Consider the following 21,900-nt stretch of genomic DNA (forward strand, 5'->3'; position numbering starts at 1 on the left):
TGACTAAAAGCCGCAGGTGTTTCAATGTTGACTTATCATATGTAAGAGAATATGCACAAAGGGAATTGTCAGGAAAGAGATGGCTGTTTGGAGACATCACTTTTATTAATATTTTGAAAAACAAGTTATGGGTACATATTTGCACATGTAGTACATAACAGTAGCCTACAGCACACCAGAAAAATAGATTCGGACTACCTTTTAGGCTCAGGTGCAGTGACACAGCTTTAACAAGAAGAAAAGTCAGTCATTCACCACCATCTTTCTCTTCTTCCTGCGCACTAAAACCACCAAAGTCCTCTCCTCCAGTGTCGGATACAAACAGGCTCAGGATGGCTTCGTCATCCACTCTCCGCTTCTCTCCTTCGTTGTCACTTTCAAAACCAAAGAAATCCTCATTGTCAGTGTCAGAGTCGAACACCCTCTGAAGGGCCGTGGCGGTGTCGTCCTCTCCATCATGCAGCAGTCCAGCCCTTCAAAATCCATTGGTGATCGTGGATGTTTTCACACTTTTCCACGCTGTCAGAATCCACCGGTGGAGTTGAGCATAACTTGCTTTTCGCAAGTTTATCGCCGCTCGTCATCCACGCCTCCCGCTGAACGTGTAGCGCTACTTTGAAGTTTGTTTTTCGCGCTACTTCGTACGGCACTACGTTGCCTAGCGGACGGACATGTGACCAACATACCACTCTTGAACCCCGATCCTTCCGCCAGGCAACGTAGTGCCATACAACAGCGGAACACACAAAACAAATCGTCTTACGATATGACAAAAATCATGGACAATCTATAGAAAAGCCGCACCTGACTAAAAGCCGCAGGGTTCAAAGCTTGTGCAAAAAGTAGCGGCTTATAGCCCGACAATTACGGTAAATATGAATAAAAATGTGAGACTCAATTGTTGGAGGATGAACCTCACTGCAGTAATAACTGGTTTTTAAACTATAGATGCATTTGAATCTAGGATGAAGAGTCCGGACTGGAGGAAGAAGAAGAGATGGGGATTAAGGACACTTATGAAGACTCGAACCGGCTCAAGATCCCAGTGAAGGAACTCTCAGGGAGGTGAGTAATGCACTCCATAAAGCATCCTTTAAATGTCAGATTGTGGGATGGAGAGCTGAATCTTCTGTAAATTTTCACTTGGGAGTGAAGTGTATTCATGTTAGTGACCGTAAATCTCACATACTACTATAATATTTTTATCTTATGGCCTCATGGCTAAATATATTTAAAAAAATTTGATCCAGATAAATAAAGATTTCACTAATTTCGTATGTCTTGACTTCTGCTGTGTCTAAACTTAAAAAATATGTTTTTATCTACAGCTTGAAATGACAATTTAAAGACTGGTCATCAGCTGTGTGGTTATGTCCATCTTAACAGATCCTACAGAATAGAAGTAGTGACCCACAGCGTCCCATTGTAAGAAGAGGTAGCATGGCTGTGTGTACAATGACGATGATAATAATAATAATAATCTCTGACTCACATTGCTGCATATTAATAATGATAATAATAATAATGGATTGCATTTATATAGCGCTTTTCGGGGCCCTCAAAGCGCTTTACAATTCCACTATTCATTCACTCTCACATTCACACACTGGTGGAGGCAAGCTACAGTTGTAGCCACAGCTGCCCTGGAGCAGACTGACAGAAGCGAGGCTGCCATATCGCGCCATCGGCCCCTCTGGCCATCACCAGTAGGCAGTAGGTGAAGTGTCTTGCCCAAGGACAACGACCGAGACTGTCCGAGCCAGGGCTCGAAGCGGCAACCTTCCAGTTACAAGACGAACTGCCAACTCTTTGAGCCACGATCACCCACGATTAACCCTGCTGATAGTTTGTGCATGGGTGAAATTTTCAGACCATAAAAAACAGATTTTCAAAACAGATGGCTTTAAACACACTGCTTTGTGTATTCCTGTCTTTTTGTTTTTATTATTATTATTTGTTTTAAGGTAAAAAGGTCTATGATAGAATGATTGCCTTATCTAATAATATGCATACAGTCAACTCTCAGGATACCCCTTTGCCTAAAACGCAAACAGCTCTTAATACATGTTAACACAGAAGTTTGTTTGTGGTCTGTCTGGTCAGCCATACTGTGTTGTTAACTTGGTTTAATCTCTAATATATGCATGTTTGCGTCTGCCTCTCCTGCACTGATCCTGTCCTGCTGTCTTGATGTCTACATGCCTGTCTTCTCTTTTTGTTTCTGTTTGTTTGTGTGTGTGTGTGTGTGTGTGTGTGTGTGTGTTTTCATTTTGGCATGTAGTTCTGACACTGACCCCTTGGTTGTAAATATCTCTGATGAGATGGCCAAAACCGCAGTGTGGAAAGCAGTGAACTCGAGTGCAGAGTCTTGTGTCCAACCTGTGAAGCTTAGCGGAAGGTAGCTATGTCATCTCCTGGAGTTTTCCAGAGCCCCTGCACCCAACTCTGTTACTTCAATATGATATGCTCGCTAAAAACAAGAGGGACTGCTTGGTAGTGCTATCTTAACGTACGCTGTAGTCAGAAACTGAAGCTAGTTACTGCCTGGAAGTCCACAGCGATTGCAGTTTTGAGTGTTGGGAATCAGTTTAATCCTGTAAAAGCAAAGATAATAGTTCTTGTTCCTTTTAGATCCCATAGCTGTTAACCTGACTTGAGTTGACAGGAATATATTTGCAGCAAAATGGCATTCCTCAATAACAGTTTGACATAGTTTGCACAGTAATGCATGTCAAACTCTGATTCGGTTTCCTTGGAAAGGCAAAGGGTAGGAAACACTTAGAAATAATTACTATTTATCACCTGGTTCCATCGGACTGGATTCTGATTGGTCCCACATTCAGACTGCACCCTGTTTCATTTATCCTAAACATACTTGCTGTCATGATGTGTATCTCCTAAAGTCACAAAGATTTTTACAATTTGTTTTAGGTATCTTGAAAAACTGAGTAGGTGTGTTGATGCAAAGAGGAAAAACACAGTACTGTGCAAAGGTCTTGTGCTACCCTTATTTCCTTATTTCAAGGAGACAGACTTCCTTGTTATTTTTGAAGTGGAATTGAACAATAGTTTTGCAGACTTTCCAAAGGAATTTCAATGTTTGTATTTTTTGCTGCTTTCAGTCCAGTCCTCGTATCTGCATTCTCTTCATAAGAATGTTTGTTTTGTTGTTTGTTTGTTTTTTTTAAATCCATTTATCACTGATCTATGAATCACCAAAGCATAAAAAAGGTACCTAATTGAAGGGATGAACCAGTGTTGTGTTGATGTGAATCAATTTTGAGCTTTATAGTTAGACTGCCGGTGACAAAGAACCTATTACATAAACACATAATTTGCTTTCATTCATTTATTTAGTTCATTTTGAAAAAGAACCCAAAGATTATCACAGTTTGACATTTGTTGGTTGGTTTCCAAATGCTTTTCTACATCTATTTCCCATCTTACTACCAAAATATGCAAAAATATGTGGTGGTTGAAGACTTTTGCATTGCACTGTAAACAGCTTTTTTGAGTTACGTGTATATTAATTTCACTAGATTTATCCATCCATCCATAGATGTCTTTAGATTTGGGCACAAATCTAAGTTTCAAACATCTAGGGACAAAGACAATCAGACACAGAATAAAGACAGGTAGCCTCCCAAGATTTATCCACTGTCTTCTTGCCTTGAATAGAAGTCCTTACCCTGTGGGCCACTTCCTTGTTTTTTTGTGTTGTTTAGTTTTGATTTTTAAAAACAGATCCTAACTTGAAGTTCGGTCTCTAAAACCTTTGCACAGTGCTTTGTGTTGACAAATCTTTTGCCACAGTTCTCTCATTAAGTCCCATTCTTACCAAGTTGTACTAAAGCTGGTAAAGTCTTGTAAGTGTTTGTAATTAAGACCTATCACTCCTCTACCTGATAGAAATCACACATTTGTAGTTGCTCACAACCCTTAACACCTCCATGAATCTGCCTACACACTCATTTTCTCTCTATGTGTTAATCCCTGAACAGCCAAGAAAAGGTGGCCTGCGTTAGAGTCGACGTCAGCCCAGACACACCTGGAAGAGACTCCACTACCGAGACGTTCCTGTAATAAATTGTGCAGAACTCCTTTTGTCCTCAATACCTTCTCCTTCACAACACTTTTACCACACCGATGGACGCAATCTTAGAAGGAAAGGGGACACACTGAACTGGAGCAGCACAACCTCTCTGCAGAGCTCCTTCAGGGCAGCAGATGAGCTCCCTTAAGGATGCGAGTCTTTCTTCAACACACGTCTTGAAGTCCTTCATGTACAGAATGTGTACGAATGGTTGCCAAGATGTACTATAAAGGATAAAACTCCAAGAAACAAAGGAATTCTGCTGTAACTGCCCACCGATGTTCACTGTTCAGAAATTCTCTCTGTCTAGCAGCCATTTATTACTCATTTGAAGCACAGACACCAAAGGAAGGGGCCTCACTGGTGGGGGTGTTCAACTGTGTGAATTTTACTTTTAAACCATCAAAACTTTTATTTGTATTTATATTTTACTTTTGTTATTTTAGCTGTTCATTTTACTCTACTTTTTCTTTCTTGTTAGCATTCTCAGTTTCTATATATTTAAGGTGGAACTGAGACCTTTCACTAAAGTACACCAGCTTTGAAACCTTTTTGATTAAAGCCATTCAGGTACTGTCAGCACCAGATAATTCTATTTTATATTTAGTCTGGCACAATAAATGACACAAACCAAAACAGACAGAGGTACATTCAGATACTACTACTGCACCACACTAATATTACTGCGTACATCTTTGTCAGATTTGCTCATGAATAATCTCTCCTGTCTCTAGGGGAACACTCAGTATTTATACTGCTGCTCAAAATTAGTTTTTACTGTAAAGTCTCACTGTTGATAGTGTATGTGATCTTACTGAAATATCACGCGTATGTGTACTGTGTTCTTTTCGTTTGTAATATTGTAGAAATCTACTTCAGAGGCCATACGAAGTCTGTACTGTATCGTAAGCACTTTGCCAGTATAGTTTCTTACCTAAGATGAATTATGGTGTGTTAATAAAAAGGTTACTCCTCCTCCCTCTGTATTTATACATCAGTCATTCAAATTTTAATTATACAACTCAGGAATCTTGAGTGATTTCTGACTGTTGTCATTTGATATTTTAACCCTCTGGCCACTGTGTTTCTCTCATGGCTGTCATCACAACTATTTTACCTAATGCTGTAAATCACGACATATACAAAGGTGCGAAGAAATGAGAGAATATTTGTGACCCCCAGATAGCAGCACCTGTTTTTATACTGTCTATATTATTGTATTATTATTACTGTATGCGTGGGTGTGTGAGTACGAGCGAGCGTGTGGTATAAAGATAATTTGTTTAGCGTTGCAAATCATAAATCATTTTATGCAAAATATTTCTACTGTATATGTAAAAGAATATATTATATTCTAGGAATTCTTATTTTGCTGACAGCAGTCCTGTTTTAGCAATAAGTGTTCCATACTGTGCAATGGACGGACTCCTGAACTTGGCTAATATTCAGGCAAGGAATTATTCATCAAACGACTTCTGTGTATGTTTAATCTGCTCTGTCTGTGTGTAGCTACAGTGACTATACGGACAATAGCTTATGTGCCTTGTTGAAGCTCTTTGTGTACAAGTCTAGTACTGATAGTTTAAGTGTTCAGAAGAGAGGTACGGGCATACGCGGTGGCACCCAAAGACGAATCGTAGAGTGAACGAGGACACTGCTCTCCCTGTCGTAGTGTAATGCCATGTCTGTGTGAAGGTTGTAGCCTGAGCCATTGACTCAAAACAGTGTAGTTCAATTTATTCTTCCATTTAAAAATGTAACTAAATACTGTTTGTCAGTGTGTTTGTGTGTTCTACTATCACAGCTAGTGTTTGCTCACAACATAAAAGCTCTGTAATCAATTTTGAGGTACTGTTTCTTTTCTAAGTGATTAGTGTGTGTCAAAGTGTTGTGCCGTCAACATCCAGAAAGAAGTGACATCTATGTTAATTTATATATTTGATTAGTGGGAAAAATGATTCATGTGTGGTTATTTCACTACATATGTGGACGTTAAAATGACATGTAAAATGTTGTCATTAGTATCATCAGAGACAGTTAACGTCCACCAACCAGCTAAGAATTTACGATTCCTGTTGTTTATCTTGTTTTTCCACATTATGAGGTTCGATTTAAGATGCATGAATCTGGATAAACGATCAATAATGTGAAGGAGTTTCTGGCCTCTATTGTCACACCAACAACACAGAGTAGAAAATGCATTTGTTTTGTACAGACATCAGTGAAGCACACAGCGTCCAGTTGTTAACTTGAACGATGACTCTTCTGTCATGACTGATTGTTGAAAAGCAATAAAAAGGAATACAAAGTGATTTTTCTTCTGTCTTCATTAAAAAAAAAAAAAAAAATACAGATTTTTTCATTAGTTTAGGATTTACGGGTCGCATTTTACCTTATGTTGTATTGATAAATAACTTTCAGTCAACATGATTTAAAACCCAGAACTCTGAAGTGCACTCACTAGGAGCTATATTAGGTACATCTGTTAGCAGTCACTTATTTCTCATTTAAACCATAGTTAGGACAAGTTTTAAATGAAGGAAAAACTGTGACTTTTCTGCACAACCATCTCTGAGGTTTACAGAGAATAATCTGAAAAAGAGAAAATATTGTTTGAGTGAAAATGTTCAGTTGATACCAGAGGTCAGAGGAGGCAGACTGCTTCAAGGTGACAAGAAGGCAAACCTCTTTTGGGGACTAATAAGCTCCTTTTTCTCCACTTAGTTTCTAGGAGCCCGTTAAAATACAAATAAAATGCATTTTTGTTTTCTTGCAAACTACAAATTCATGTGCAAGGTCAGCATAAAGAGAGGTGCAATCCGGAATAGGTGGAGATATGTGGATATGCATATTTATTATGGTCTAATAATTTGGTTTGACTAAAACTTGGCCTTATGTGACATTTCAGCTGTGCATGTTCTCCTTCATGGTAAAGTACAAGTCAACATGAATACACTCTATATGCATCTGTGCCCGCTGAATGAAGGAGGACGCGCAATAAGCCTGTTTTTAATGTTACAAAGAAATAAAAGAGACACGGAGGAAAGAGGTTAAACCTCTTGAAGATGTGTCCTTGAACAGCACAAGAACTGAGCAAAGGACAGTTTGACAATATGTTTGACAAGGGAAGGGCAAATGTGTATTATTAGTTCAGGACTTTATTTTTAATCATGTTTTTTCATGAGTGTACATCAGCTTTAATGTCTTACGCAAGAAACCATGTCATGGAAAAGATTTCAGATACTTCACTTTGAAGTACTGCCAGAAATGAAATCAGTCTCAGCAGTTTATTCGGGTTATTAAATGAATGGTTACAGTAATTTTAATTCTACTGATTGAGCATTATATTTGAGCAGCATGTGCCCAGCACTGTTTCAGGCCCATGCATCCGGACCAGAGCTTGCACAGCAGACGCTACAATAAATCATTCCAGTAAGTATTCACTTCAAGTTTTCTCTTTATTAAAAAAAAAGGATCTTCCGGCTACAAAATGTATTGCAATTTGTAGCCCAGTGAAAAATAAATTCAGGATATGCTTCTCATAAGAGCAGAAATCCTGCTCAGCGCGAACAATTCAGTCATTATTTGTGTTCCTGTGTTGACCTGGTAGAAACGAATAACCACGTGATTAAATTACAATAAAAAGGATTTTAATAAACGTTAGAATTAGTCATTTTCAGAAAATCCAGAGACGCACAGCAATCAAAAAACAGTGAGATTTTTTTTATTGTCTTCTCAACAGCCAGAACTTCAGTCAAAATAATAATTTCTTCTGTCATTCAGTAATCTGAGACTGTCTGAAAGCATCGTTTCTCCTTAAAAAACAAACAAACAAGAAAATCACACATTACCAGCCAGCATCACTGGGTTTCACTTAAACACAGTACAAATGTGTTTCATAAAGTCTTGGGCCAAAATAACTCATGTATTACAGGCGCTACATGATTCACTATTAATCACTGAAATTCAGCTTTTACACTAACGTGGCTCTTTTAAAATGTCTTATTGTAATATAACGACAATTACAAATAATTCATTACAATTCGAGCAAAACAACTATTTCAACAATGGCTTCTTACAAAGAAAAAATAAAGATTTAGGTGCCAAAAACGCAGCAGTTAATTGTCGTCCCTATGTTTACATGCCGTCGATAGCAATCAATTCATACACCGTGAACAAACTTCTCGTTGGTTAGTTTAAAATATTTGTCTTTGTGCAGACAAACAAAACAACTTGACGTAAAATTGCCGTTTTTTCCTTTTTTAAATCGGCCTGCTGTGGTTCTGCTCAAAGTTTCACGTAGACTATTGGGAAACTGTAACACTGCATTGTAAAAGAAAGAGTTTCCCTAACCTGGAGAGATATTCACCCTCCTCTTAAAGAAAATGCTTCGGTGGGGAACTGTGGCAGCACATAGTGCTTGTGGTTCAGTTAGCGCCGTTTGGTGGCCCCTCTGGGATGAGTGACATGAAAAAGGTTATGATGAATGACCATGTGGAGGACAAGAAGCCTGTGTGGGGGGCGCTGTTAGGATCTTCCGCTCCTTCCTCTCCGCTTTCCCCATCCTCATCATCAGAACCGTCATCCAACACTCCTTCCTATACGAGGGAAGTCAAATTACAAGAATCAAGTGAGATTATATCTCCCTGACGCTCAGTGCACAAGATTAGGCAAGAATATGAGAGTCATATTTGACTGTGAAATGAGATATCCACTAAATTAGCTTCAGGCATAACGCCCCACACTTTGTCTACATACTTAAAAAACATTTCTTCATTCCCCTATGAAGTCAAAATGCCATTTTAGTGTTTTTAGCTCATCTTTCCCTTCCACTAGACCGGCAAATTACATTTTTTCTAACCTAATTAGAACAACAACATAAATAACAGACCATCTGAAATCAAGTAAATGTCAAAAAACTGTGATTGACCCCAATTGACCTCATTTTCATGATCTTTGTTGTTTTCTTAAATTGAGCAATCTACAATACAATACCACTGTTATGAGTTATTAAAGAAGAGTGGTGTACTATATCCTTCAGCTATCTGGAAACTGGTACTTCATTTCACAGCTTATACTGCAGATAAAAAATAAATGATACCGATAAGAATCCAATCAGTTCTGAGTAAAGCACCAGTGGATGAGAGAGACAGTTACCATTTCTTGTAAGTCTTGGTTTTGTGGCTCTCCCTCGGCATCATCCTGATTGGCTCCGTCTCCGGGAAGCTGAAGTTCGTTCTCCAGGTTAAACGGAAACCAGCCGGCCTGATGCCTGCAGGCAGAAACAACGAGAAAAGAAATTACAAATGTTTCACAGTGTTGGTCATATCAACTTATTATTCATTATACTCTTGAGTAATCTTTGAGGTACTTATAATGCGGTATGAAAATAACAAATCCCTGTCGTGTCTACAAAATATGTTTTATAAAAATTCTAAGAGCCTTTAATGTTAAGATAAAGGCAAAATATATAAAAGTAATGCATTGTAAAAATCGAAACTTCTGTTGAGTCTTCATAACTTTAAAATTCAGGTACTTCTTTCCAGTTATATTAGGGGAAACACAACAGGGAATCTTCAATGCAGCGCCGCATGAAGACACAGGAAATCGCTCTAATCAGAGAGCATTCAACCAATGTGGCCTTCATTGTAAAGGCAACCATTTTTTAAAGATAAATGCTTTCCGGAGAAAAGCATTTATCTATTGTTGTGAATTTCGATGTGAGATGAGACCGAGTATCACCCACAATTACTGCCTTTTGTTAAAGTACAAATCCAAAAAAGCACTAACAAAATCATGAGACCCAACAATGCAGTAACAGAACAAACACTACTGTAAGTACAGACAGGCAAGATTTTCGAGTATTTCTTAGAGTATATAGAAAATAAATTCGATAATTTATGTGACTGTTTCTTAAAATATCCATTTTCTTGTTTTTCCCTACGCCTGGAACGATGTAGCATTCTGGTACCACAAGAAAGTAGCGATAAAAGCACCTTTGAGTCATTTGTCAGCCACTATAATGAGTACAGTGTCACTGTGCTGTCCTGTCTGGCTTTTAAATGTGCTCTATAAATAAAGATTGTTGTTGTTGTTGTTATATTAAACAATACCAGAAACTCTCCCAGTTAAAGCTAGCGTGTCACCGTGCGTGCTGCAAATACACTTTATTTCAGTTTCAGAGTTTGAAGATTGTTTTAGTGTAGTTCGGGTCACTGTATTGTAATGACGGGCATTTAAAACACATGTTTAAAGTAAACTCACAGGTAAAGCACCAGCATGGCCATCATCACCATGACAAAGCGGCTGAAGGACGAGTAGAAGTAGACTATACTGAGTAAGATGGCAGCACGTGAAAATGTGTACACCCAATCCAGCCAGTCCCGATTGAGCTCTTCCTCGTTCAGGATCTCCCCTCCTTGGGCATTCATCTGGACTTCTGGGTTGCCGTGGCGACCCACTTGGGGTCGTTGACTCTGGGGATGGGACTGGTTAGACTGGGTCGAGGTCTGGTCGGGCCTGAGGTGCTGAGAGGAGGCGGCAAGTAACTGACTAGAGGACGAGAGACAGATGGTGGTAACACTGTTTGAACACAGCCCTAAAAACCTTTGTGTTTTTAAATGGAGAGACTAAAACACAAATGGACTTACTAATGCATGTAGTACTGCCTGGCATACAGCTGCTGCCACCACATGAGTGTCATGGGGTTGTAATAAGCGGGCATATTTGCGGGAGGCATCGACTGAGCAGAGTGTTGGTTCCAGCTGGAAAAAGAGGGTGCAATATGAAAACAGTGACATTCTCCATTTTTGGAGAAGAGGTTTTAGTCAGAGCCAAAGGAAAAACATCAGCACTGTAAACATGACAACATTATATATCAGTAAATTTGGGTTTTTACTGATTTCTGCATAAGTTTTAATTTATTTGGGATTTTTTCCAATCTATACAGGCTCAAATATACACACACACACACTCAAAAAGCCTTTTTATAAGTGGTGCTGAAGGTTCTACAGTGTCTTTTACTTTGGCGGGGTCTGATTAATCGTCATAAATGAGTACAGCTGGTAGTTTCTCTTTGCCAGCATAAAAAGGATTAGGATGCAAGCACTAATTTGATTGACAAAATTTAAGACGCAATGTGCATAAAGTTGCCAAGTCCAAATCATTAAGATTGTTATGTAAAGTGTCTTGAGTAACATGTTAAAACTACTTAATAATGAAGTTTATAAGCAGGTGTATTTGCATTGTTTTTCTATTTTCATCATTAGTTGGTCTAGGGAAACAGTTTCCTGAACTACCCTTCACACCTGCACTGCAGTTCAGTAGCTTACCTGTACATAAATTGTGGATACATCTGGTGGTAAGGGAAGGATCCAGCTCGGTGTCTGAGTCCATCACTGCTCCCTCCCGTAGAGGAGTGGCTATCCTGACCAACTCCATTGGAGTTCTGAGGGGCCTGTAACCAGAGAGGGGGAAAAAAAAGTTCTATTTTCTTGCTCGTCCAAACACAAAGGTAAGTGACGTTTTTAAATCTCCAGAGATTTGCAAATTACAGCAGTTAGGGAGCTGATGAAAGAAAATATGGCGATGATGAAATGAAATGCAAGGTCTAAGAAGCACACGGCTGACCCACCGTGGGACGGGCTGTGCTCTCCTGGGGCTTGTTACTGCAGCTGCGGGTGGGCTTTGGGGAGCTGGGAGGGGTTCGTGAGGCGCACACCAGATGGAGCATATGGTACTCGTCCTGCTGTAGAAGCCAATAAGAGCTCATTATTAAACACAGCTTAAGTGCAGCATGTTCTTTGGACTTGTTATTTTTAAACCTCAAGAACACTTCAAAGCGCTTCTAAATCTATTTTGTGGACATTTGCTTTATTAGATTAATGCAAAGACAAGAATACTATACATTAAGCTTTTCTACAAGGCTACAGATCTAAATCCTTCAAAAGAGTTTTCCAAGTTACTATCTTTGTTAATTACTTATCTAGATATACCTTAATCAGGTGCTGGAAAACTTTAAAAATGTTGCTTTCAGGTTTAAACAAGACAAAATTAACACGAGGGAAGCGACTGTTTCTAAACAAATCAGCAGTAACTCAGCATCCCAGCTTAACCTGTGATAACTGAAACAAATACACGATTGTTTTTTTTTGTATGCCGTTCCCCATTTATGTACACATTATATGTATGTATGTTTTGTATGCTGTTTATTTACTGCTGCATAACTATTGCCAACTGAGCTGCTGCCTATTTTGGCTAAGGACAACTTCACAAAAGAGACAGGACATTTAAGATTTGCAATGTTCCTGCTCAAACACAAACATATTAATAATACCTACATAATATTTGAACATATTGAGTTTCTTTACAAAACAGCATGCAATTATAGGAAAGCCCATTATAAAATGCATTACTTTAATAGTGGCCTAGAGATGAAGAAGAGAAAAAAAAGTGGAACACTAGGTAATAAAACATATTAAAAAATAAATTAAAAGAGAACAACATAAAAAGAAGGAACACAAACTCTCATTAGAGCTGCAATATACCTGTACACACTGTCTTGCTTTGCCCCCTCCTCCATTCTACTCTCTTTTTAGTGATGATATGTCGGCCAGTTTTTCGTTTTCAAAAATCAATTCACTAGACTTGAATTTACCTAAAAAAGATCAACATGAACATTAAAACTTTTTTCCCCTCAAGACTTTGTCATTGCTGTGCCACCTATGGTTACATAATCATTGTTGCAGGTTACACAAAGAAAACCAGGAGGAAAAGTCCTTCACAGCAACAAATACAAAAGTGAAGTCACTTCGTGCCGATAGCAGAAAAATGGGTCAACCTAAGAGTTGCCTAATTTTGCAGGAATCAACATGAAGACTCATTGACATCCAGTAATTGTGTATAAGGTGGCTTTGTTTGCACAAGCACCGAATGTTCCAGTGAAATAAATAAAGATTACATAAGCACGACAAACTACATTCACTGGACACTTTATTAGGTACAGATCTTTGTTAATGCAAATATCTGACCAACCAATCACACGGCAGCAAATCTGTGTATTTAGGCATGCAATCAGGCTTTAGTTCAAACTGAGCATCAGAATGGGAAAGAAAGGTTTTTCCCCCGCTTTTTAATCAGCAGTTCCGGCTAATGCTGGTGGTAGCGTAGTGGTGTGGGTGACACTTTGGGAACCTTAGTACCAACTGAGTGTCATTTAAACACCACAGCCAACCTGAGTATTAGTACTGATCATATCCATCCAATCACAGTGTACCCATACTCTAATGGCTTTTTCCACCAAGATTAATGTGCCATGTCACAAAGCCCAAATCATCTTAAATTGGTTTCTTAGACAGGACAGCACAGTGACACTGTACTCAAATGGCCTCCACAGTCGTTGGATCTCAGTCCAGTAGAGGGTGGTAGTGGTAGAATGGGAGGTTCACATCATGGATGTAAAGCCGACAATTCTGCAGCACCCGTTTGATGCCATCATGTCAACATGGACAAAAAAAATCTCTGAGGAATGTTTCCAGTACCTTGTTGAATCTATGCTGCAAAGAGTTATGCAAGTTCTGAATGCCAAAGCATGTCCAACCCAGTACTAGCAAGGTGTACCTAATAAAGTGTCCTTTGAGTGCAATTCCAGTTTATCTCAGATGTGTGGGAAGGTGTTTCTGTGTAGGCTACATAAGTTCTTCCACACCATACTCCATTCTACTTTGAGTGCAGAGAGACTCTTTTGTTGAAATTTTAAACACAGTAAGTAACAATTGCCTGATACATTTTTGTAAATCAGGCAGTTTAAATCTTGTGAGCTGTAGACTTACTAAACTACATGGACTTTAATAAATCCTATGCCTATAACTACACAAACTTACCTTTCTGAGCACATCTTTTAAGGTAAAATGATCCAGCAGGAGCTTTCCAGAATACACCAGCCTCTGGTCTTTGGAGCTCTAAAAAAAAAAAAAAAAAGGATAACGATAACTGGGTCAAAGAAGGAAGCCTATGTATAATGAACAACACCAAGAATCTAGGTTGCTCAGTTTTGTTTTACATTTTTAAAAGGGTAAAGATGCCAGAAATACAATCATACACTGAAAGAAAACAGAGTTAACGGTTAAATGTACATGATCACAGCATTAAAGGGCAGAAACTTTCTGTGAATGAGTGATAAGGATTGGTTTGTAGTAACCTCAATTGGGATAAGTGGGTCTTAAGAGTGGATTTAGCTCTCCTGACTACAACAAGGTCAGAGTGTGATCCTCTTACAGCTTGCATTCACTCTACAGTTGTTAAAAAACACATTTTCTCTTTTAGATCCTGGCCATCTTACAACTGGAAGTGGAAGTATTTTTTTGTTTTTTGAGATTTCCAGAAATAACTTCCCCCGAGGTACACAAAAATGTAAAGGCATTTGGATGAACACTCTACAGCTTTATCAGAATGCAGTTTGCTCCCATGTATTTAATTTGATTGCATCAAAACAAGCCAAGAGCACAGAGGAAGCAGAGCAAAGTCAGATTAGCAGCACAATAAAGCCGGAATATAAACACCTTCCCTTCATTGTGACGTCAAATCTACAGCCTCCAAGGCTCATTCAGCTACAAAGACTCTAGGAACCTCATTTCTTTCCCTTCAGAAAAAACATCAAGGTTAATGATCTATGTCACTCAGTGATTATTCAACTGAGTGACATAATATGACTCATGAGGGAACTCAGCAGAACTCACAAAGCAAAAGTAAGCAAAGCAAAATGAAGGTTGAGACTGTGTGAGAGCTAAAAATCAAAACACAGTTAAAAGGCAACAGAAACAACAAAAAATGCAATTCATTCTCAAAACTGTGTAACTGTGAAGCTCATATGTAACACACGGGGGTATGCAGGCCATTTCCTGCCTGATATGTGTAGCATAATGCAGAAAAAAATCTGGTAATGATATCAATACACAGTTTGTCCAGCAGAGCGGCTTTCACTGCAGTGTTTGCAATACTGTCACTGTCTGCAGCATATGGAGCAGAATACATGTCACAGCACCATTATGTACCATTATGTTCGTTGATTTTGTAACTCCAACATATTGCGTGTGTCATTCATATTACTATTAACTGAAAAAGGCAAGAAAACACTTGTTACACTTGTTCCATGTTATGAGTATCTTTCTAACCACATAACTATCTCCCAACACTGCAGTGTTTCTCAAACTGTGGGGCATGAACGACCAGAAGAAAAATGTGAAGTTGAATGAATGTAATAATTTTTTTAATCATTATAAGGGAATAACAAAAACAAGAGTTTGCTGATGCAATAGTTTCCATTTAATTAAAATTCAATTTCAATCGTTCTTTTTAAATTGTAAATTTTTGATTAAAATAGCCAGAAATAAAATTCTGCTAACCTCTGAAGTGAAGCATACCAAAACGTTTGAGAACTACTGCATTACTGTATGCCATCAAAACAAATACAGTAGTAGTATTACAACAGCAGCTGCTGCTCCTACTTCAATAACAGTGATCAGCTGGTTTGGATAACAAAAGCAAAGTAGGAAAGTGTTACCATGATCAGAGGGAATTAACACGCAAGTCAACCTCTTACATCAACAGCTTTGATTAAATAAGGGTGAGATACTCACAGGTTTACTCGGGTACACATCAGACAGGTGAGCTTTGAGTTTCTCCACAGTCCAGTTCTGGTAGCAGTTGATTGTCTGGTCATCATATTTCTGATTGGGAGCCCTGATCACAAGGGTAACAGGATTGTCCACAACAGCTTGATCCATGACTCATTTGTCTTCAGTGGAAAACAAGAGAGAAAGGAGATCTGGACTACGAAGTGTGTGTCCTTGTTCCAGCTCTGTTAGTTTTCAAATAGGTTCCTGGCACCATCGAGGGGAAAAAATCTCACAGCTGGAAGAAACAGAAATGACAACATGAGTTTAGGGTTGCCCAGGTGGCATAGTGACATATTACGTAGTAAAATGAAGCAAATAATAACAGCACGGGAAAAAACGGTTCAATATTTTCCGACAGAGAAAGAAGAGTTATTCGTTTTTATCCTGTATTCGCCCTGACACACATTGAACCACACATATATTTCATTACAGATACAACACTCGCGACAACATTGTAACAAGCTCCCGAACTAAACAATAGCGCTAAGGACAAAGTGATATGCTCTAACAGAAAACTAACGCTACATTTTGTCAGGGGTAATTAATGGATGGCTAAGCTAACGTTAGCTTTAGTAGGTTCTCTGCTACTAACAGCAGTCAAGTCAAGCTAAAAAAGTTCTCGCCTTGGATAACTACCCGCCCAAATTACAATGATCTAATTGTAGAACGGTGTTCTTGTAAAACTAAGCTATGATGTACCTGGTTAACGTACCTGGTTTACCTCCGGACAGCAAAATGTTGTCTAGTTGGCTGAACGGACTGAACCTGGTTGTCATACTTCTTTGATGGATTTCGGAAGGTTGTCAACATTCGACGTTATACTTATTACTGCCACCTGCTGGACTTTAGTGTGCATTACAACAAAGACACGCTAAAAAAGACTGTGGAGATGTACGTTTAATATACATTTCAAAGGAGTCTCTGCAGTCCTTTGAAACAGCTTGTAGAACCTCTTGAGCAGCAATTCTTCAAGTAGTATTTTCTGTATGGCCCTATCAGTCTCTGATATTGCTGAAGAGGAATTTTGGCCCTCTCTTCTTTACAAATCTTCTTAAGGTCACTGAAGTTTGCAAGCCTTTGTTGATATACTAATGTCTTAAGATCCTGCGACATGGCCTCACGTTTGACTCTAAATACTTTGGTATACAGAGGAGTTCATGGTTAACCCAATGACTGCAAGTTGCCCAGGTCTTGTGGCTGCAAAACAACCCCAAATCATCAATCCTCCTCCACCGTGTTGTTGATATGAGGTATTTGTGGTGATATGCTGTGTTTGGTTTCTGGCATATGTGGTGCTGTACTATAAGCCCAGATGCCTCTTTGGTGTCATCTGTTCAAAGGACATTGTTCCAGAAATCTTGTGATTTGTTAAGGAACTGTTAATGAAATTTGCGACAATAAGCCATGCTACAATATTCATTTTAAAGTTTATATTCTTTTCTGGCAACCTTTCCAAACCAGCCATACTTGTTCAGTCTTTTTTAACTGCACTGTCATGAACTGTCGCCTTTAGCTTGCAAACTTAAGCCTGTAGATTCAGACATGAAACTCTTGGATTTTTTTGTCAGTTTGTCCTTTGCAGGGATGTCCAATCAAATGCAAATTAACTCATTTAATTAGCAGCACACAGCTGCTAATTCCCTCTTAATACCCATGGAGGCAGTAAGGGTGTACTTTTCTACTGCAGTTAATTAAAATTTCTAATAGATGTGGACTTCATAATAAAATACTATAGAAAACTACATTGTTGTGCAAGAAAGAAATGATAAAGAAAATGGAAAATTATTTGCCTACAAAAAATAGATCATTTGATAAGCACAACCATTTATTGCACAGCATGTTACCTGCATTAAATCTATTAAGTCAGGACAATTTGCATATTAATGATGAAGGAACTGAGCTCACAGCCCATTATTTATTCAGTGGGCTAGTTTCAGTCATTGTGATCAAAGGTACTGTTTATAAGGTTGGGGGAACTTGCTGAAGGCTGAGCCTGAAGAAGTCACTTAGATGTGTGACGAAATGTTTGGCTGAAAACGCTCTGACCAGACGAACAGAATCAACTTTTTGGGGGTAAATCCACTACACTTACCAAAAAAGCTTACATTCAATGCAGTATATAGATATTTACAATTATCCTATTTTGATGAATATGCTGCTGATGATTTACCTGTTTTATGCCTTCCTCCAACATGACAACAAACAGTCAGAAATAACCGACTGTTTTTTCACTATCAGTAATTAAAACAATCGACTGATTGATAACTAACAGAAAAAGAGAAAAAGAAACGGAAGCCCAAACATTATTACATTTATCAGAGTTGAGTCTAAAACAGTTGAAAGCCTTCTCACTGCCATCTACTGGTAGCATGATGAAACAGCCCGGTCTCTTTCTCATTACATTAACGGTCATTGTGTTTGGTGTCCTTGGACAGCTTTTATCTAAATTATATTCAGCACAGTTGTGGAATCAAGGCTGGGACTATGCAACAGTGAGATTAGTCTGAAGAAAAATGATGGACGTGTAGGAACTGAATTCATAGTGGTCTGTTAAGTCGGGTGCTGCCGTGACAGGAGAGCTTAAGATAGCCAAGACAGCATTTATGCATATTCAAACACAGCAATAAATAAACACTTGAATGGAAATTAAATATGTAAAATAAATCAAAACTTACCGAAGCTTAGTGAGTTACTGTTGTGCAAAGAGGTTATAGTTGACTGACCAGGTAATGTAAAGATGAATATTTTACTTAATGTTGCAGATTATTGTTTAAATCCTCAGTTCTCTGGGAGGTGCACTCAGAGGCAGGGACTGGAAAAATACAGCACATTTTCCTCATAGTTACTACATGCAGCCTAAAGTCACCTAAGGTAAATAATCACCTTAATACCTTTGATACATAAACAAACTAAATGATCAGATCTCTATTATAGCATGCAGTTCTGCATATAATAACAAAAACTACGTTGGGTTACTTCGACCTTCACTGAAAACCTGAAAATAAACGTGCTCTGGAAATGGGTCAGCTTCCGATTGACTCAGCCAACTCAAGAGACCCTTCCAGTCCCCTGACGAGAACAAGTCTCATGCTATTACTTTTATGAGTAGCAGAGAACATCACATTATTCATCCTGTGCTAATGTCCCAGCTTATTGGTTTCTTTTGTATGGGATAAAAATACATTGTTGTCTTTGTATCAGTTGCCGTCACATAAAAGCACAGCAAGCTGCAATGCACTTTTTAAGTCTTTGAGTAGTAAACCCCTGCATGGTCAATATTGCCTCAAGTTTCTCCATTTTATTTGCATGAGTAAAAATTAGCATACTGAACTAGAAAGTAGTTACAGTATAAATGTGAATTTTGATCATCTGTCAGCCCTGTGACAGACTGACATTCTCAGCGTATACATGACCTCACACAGCTTCACAGAACCACATGATGGATGAGAGGTCTGTCGGCTCCACCTGTAAATGACCTGAAAGCAGGTTGGATGGATAAATGCATTTCTCTTTTGTTGTTATTTTGCAAAATGTGTTATTTTCTTTAGAATAAATGAAGATTTTCTTAAGGAAAAATAATAATTTGCAAAACAATAATTTAATGAATGATTATTTCAGCAACTGTTCATTTACTTACTCCGAGTTACGCAACCAGACACTTCTGACAATTAACACATACCTCATCGGGGCAGGTGATGCACTTTTTTGTGACGTCCATCATGTTTGTCTTCACGTTTTAATTCACTCTCAGTGGATGCAGCATGTTGACAAGGTGGTGTTCAGTATAGCAGCAGTCAGCGGGGTCTCCTTTTTTAAGGGCACTACATTAGAGATATCCAATTTCTTTCATTTCCCCTCTTCCTGTGTGTGTTTCCATCTATTAGCGCTGTCACAAAGGACTGTTTTTCACACCATGCCTCAATTTAGCAGTGGGTGATAATATGGGACACCAACCTGTTCCCACTGTTTGTGTGATTTCAAAAGTGGAAGGGATTGAAATTACGTCTGCTTTAACCTAAATTCGGATTTTCCATCCCATTAGAAAATAATATTTTACATTTTCTAATTAGGTGACATGCGTCATTTGATACGCTAGTGCGCATCAACAGCTTTGAAGATATTTCCCTCGTTCTTTATTGATTTTGTACCTGCACTGCTGTTGCCATTGTGTTTACACTCTGTCTGTTCAGTGGGTGTTTTTGCTGCAGAAACAAAATCCTCATTGGAATAAATTTAGCCAAGCTGAATTTTATGCTCAAGTAACAATTTGATTGGGTGTTTGCATAAGAAAGGGAGTTGATGGAACATTACTGATCCCTCATTACAGTGATTTCTTCCATTTAGAAACTAAAGGTTACACCTTTAGAAACAAAGCTTATTTAATCATTTCATTTTGCAAATGACAAAGTATTGAGAACGCTATTTAAGATTCATTCATTCAGTTAAATATCACATATAAATGAATATCAAATATTTGTTTCTCTCTCTCTAAACTCTATTTCTACACCTCATTTTATGTGATTGCATTGTTGTCTGTTGTATGTATGCTGCTATGAAAGTTTTGTAGTAGTGAGTCAGCAGACAGATGTTCCTGCAGTTTCATGAACAGAAATTATGCAAGAGAATTCATATTAATAATAGTAAAAATACCAAGAATGGAAAATGATAAAAAAAAAAGTAGTAACCCACTAATTAATCACTACAATTTAATAAATGTATTCACCTATGACAAGTATTTTTTTTCTGCTTTTTTGACAACACCGACTGCATTTTATGCTGTCCTGACATGTCAAGAGATGAGCAGACCCTGTTTTCTTGAGTCAGCCAAAAATGCCTTCTTTGCATTTATTTTTCCATTTTGTTCATCCCAGAAAATGTCAGCCTGCACTCAGAGGTCTCGAAGAGCTTCCTGTGTCCTATTTCTGGTGCTGGAGGATGCCACTTAATGGAGGTTACCCCTAATGTCATGTTACTCTTAATATCGGGATTCCTTTTGCAAAGTGGAAAATGCAATAAAAAGAAAAAGAAATGGAAAAGATCTTAGGGACAAGTAACTAGTGACAGGTGTATCACAGGGCTATTCGCATTCATTTTCACACCTATGGTCAATTTAGAATATCAGATTAATCAGCCTAACAAACATGTCCTTAGAAACATGACAACTATGGTGTGAAAAACTGAAATAAACTGCATTTTTTATCAAGAAATTGCACCCCCCAAAATGTCTGATGTAGTATATGATAGAAAAAGGTACACTCACATATGCAAATTAATATGTTTTTAACATTTTGTCAGAAGTTTCACAAAACAATTTTCTGGCAGTTATTTCATGGTTCAGACATAAAAGGGTTAAACAGGCTAATGGACCTCAGCACATGAGAAAATATAGTCTATAGGGTTAAGGAATAATGGTGCACTGCCTCTTTCTCCTGTGGAGCCAGTGGGCAACAATCAACACTGCTTTAAAAGCTGCTCATGCTCTCAGTGGGTCAGCCTTGGTCGTGTGAAGAGAGTAAATGGTGTGCTTTGCATTGTGCTGCATTGTGCTTTTTAAGCAGCACCTGTTAAATTTGTGTGTCTGGCAGTTTCTTTGTAATTGAGTGGACTCATCTGAGGATTTTACACTCCATTGCACCAACAATAGATGTACTCCAGGTAGTGAATTTCAAAGAAACTTGAGTGAGTACTTGGCCGTGGTGTTGTCAGATTTCTATAATAGAAGCCCAGTCAAACAGGCTTTGAGACTAGTCTGTGACCATCTGCATATTTGCAGAAAAAACTGTATTTTTTGCATCAACTTCTTTGCAACTGATTTCACCCAGTGACAGCCAGCAGCCACTTATAACCAGAGACAGCCAATTGGGGAATGCTGTACACATTTTTTTTCTTAGCAACAGTGTCTGTAATACTCACATGGGAAACCTCAAGGTGTGCTTCTTTACATATATTGTGAATTCAGCTGAGTTAAGTTATTGGAAATAAAGTTTTTCGTTTTTGGTTGTAACTCACCTTTTATCTTTATTTTGCGAGATATGCCTTCTTTTTATGACTACTTCTTCTTTAATGTGAATCTGCACACTGGAGTTTTCCTGAGCAACAAATGCAGCTGCTGGAACACTCTTTCCTTTATTC

The 21,900-nt window shown here is 38.4% G+C and overlaps 2 protein-coding genes across 14 annotated transcripts in view; one reads left to right on the top strand and one right to left on the bottom strand.

Moving 5' to 3' along the window:
• LOC101481040 (sodium bicarbonate cotransporter 3) overlaps positions 1–6,405 on the top strand; it is a 58,823-nt gene extending 52,418 nt beyond the window's left edge. For 10 of the 12 annotated variants that reach the window (XM_024798270.2, XM_076879399.1, XM_076879400.1 and 7 more), the window contains 3 exons: positions 965–1,065; positions 2,282–2,398; positions 4,002–6,405. In XM_024798270.2, coding sequence (XP_024654038.1) covers positions 965–1,065; positions 2,282–2,398; positions 4,002–4,083 — 300 coding nt within the window. In that variant the 3' untranslated portion in view covers positions 4,084–6,405. Of the gene's footprint in view, positions 1–964; positions 1,066–1,386; positions 1,426–2,281; positions 2,399–4,001 lie in introns of all 12 variants that reach the window. The other 2 variants (XM_076879397.1, XM_076879398.1) reach the window with 2 other exon arrangements.
• A 1,321-nt stretch (positions 6,406–7,726) lies between these two features.
• On the bottom strand, positions 7,727–16,564 carry LOC101482892 (homocysteine-responsive endoplasmic reticulum-resident ubiquitin-like domain member 2 protein). 2 transcript variants are annotated; one of them, XM_004549016.4, is made up of 9 exons: positions 16,481–16,564; positions 15,730–16,003; positions 13,975–14,052; positions 11,727–11,840; positions 11,425–11,549; positions 10,744–10,857; positions 10,358–10,645; positions 9,251–9,365; positions 7,727–8,691 (listed from the first exon to the last, which is right to left on the bottom strand). In XM_004549016.4, the coding sequence occupies exons 2-9, from the start codon at positions 15,874–15,876 to the stop codon at positions 8,521–8,523; spliced, it is 1,152 nt and encodes a 383-aa protein (XP_004549073.1). In that variant the 5' UTR covers positions 15,877–16,003; positions 16,481–16,564; the 3' UTR covers positions 7,727–8,520. The 2 variants fall into 2 exon arrangements, with proteins under 2 accessions (XP_004549073.1, XP_012774100.1); XM_012918646.3 differs by having other exon boundaries at positions 16,468–16,525.
• Positions 16,565–21,900: the final 5,336 nt, after the last annotated feature.

This window comes from Maylandia zebra, linkage group LG22 (assembly GCF_041146795.1).
Source record: "Maylandia zebra isolate NMK-2024a linkage group LG22, Mzebra_GT3a, whole genome shotgun sequence".
Classification (NCBI taxonomy): domain Eukaryota; kingdom Metazoa; phylum Chordata; class Actinopteri; order Cichliformes; family Cichlidae; genus Maylandia; species Maylandia zebra.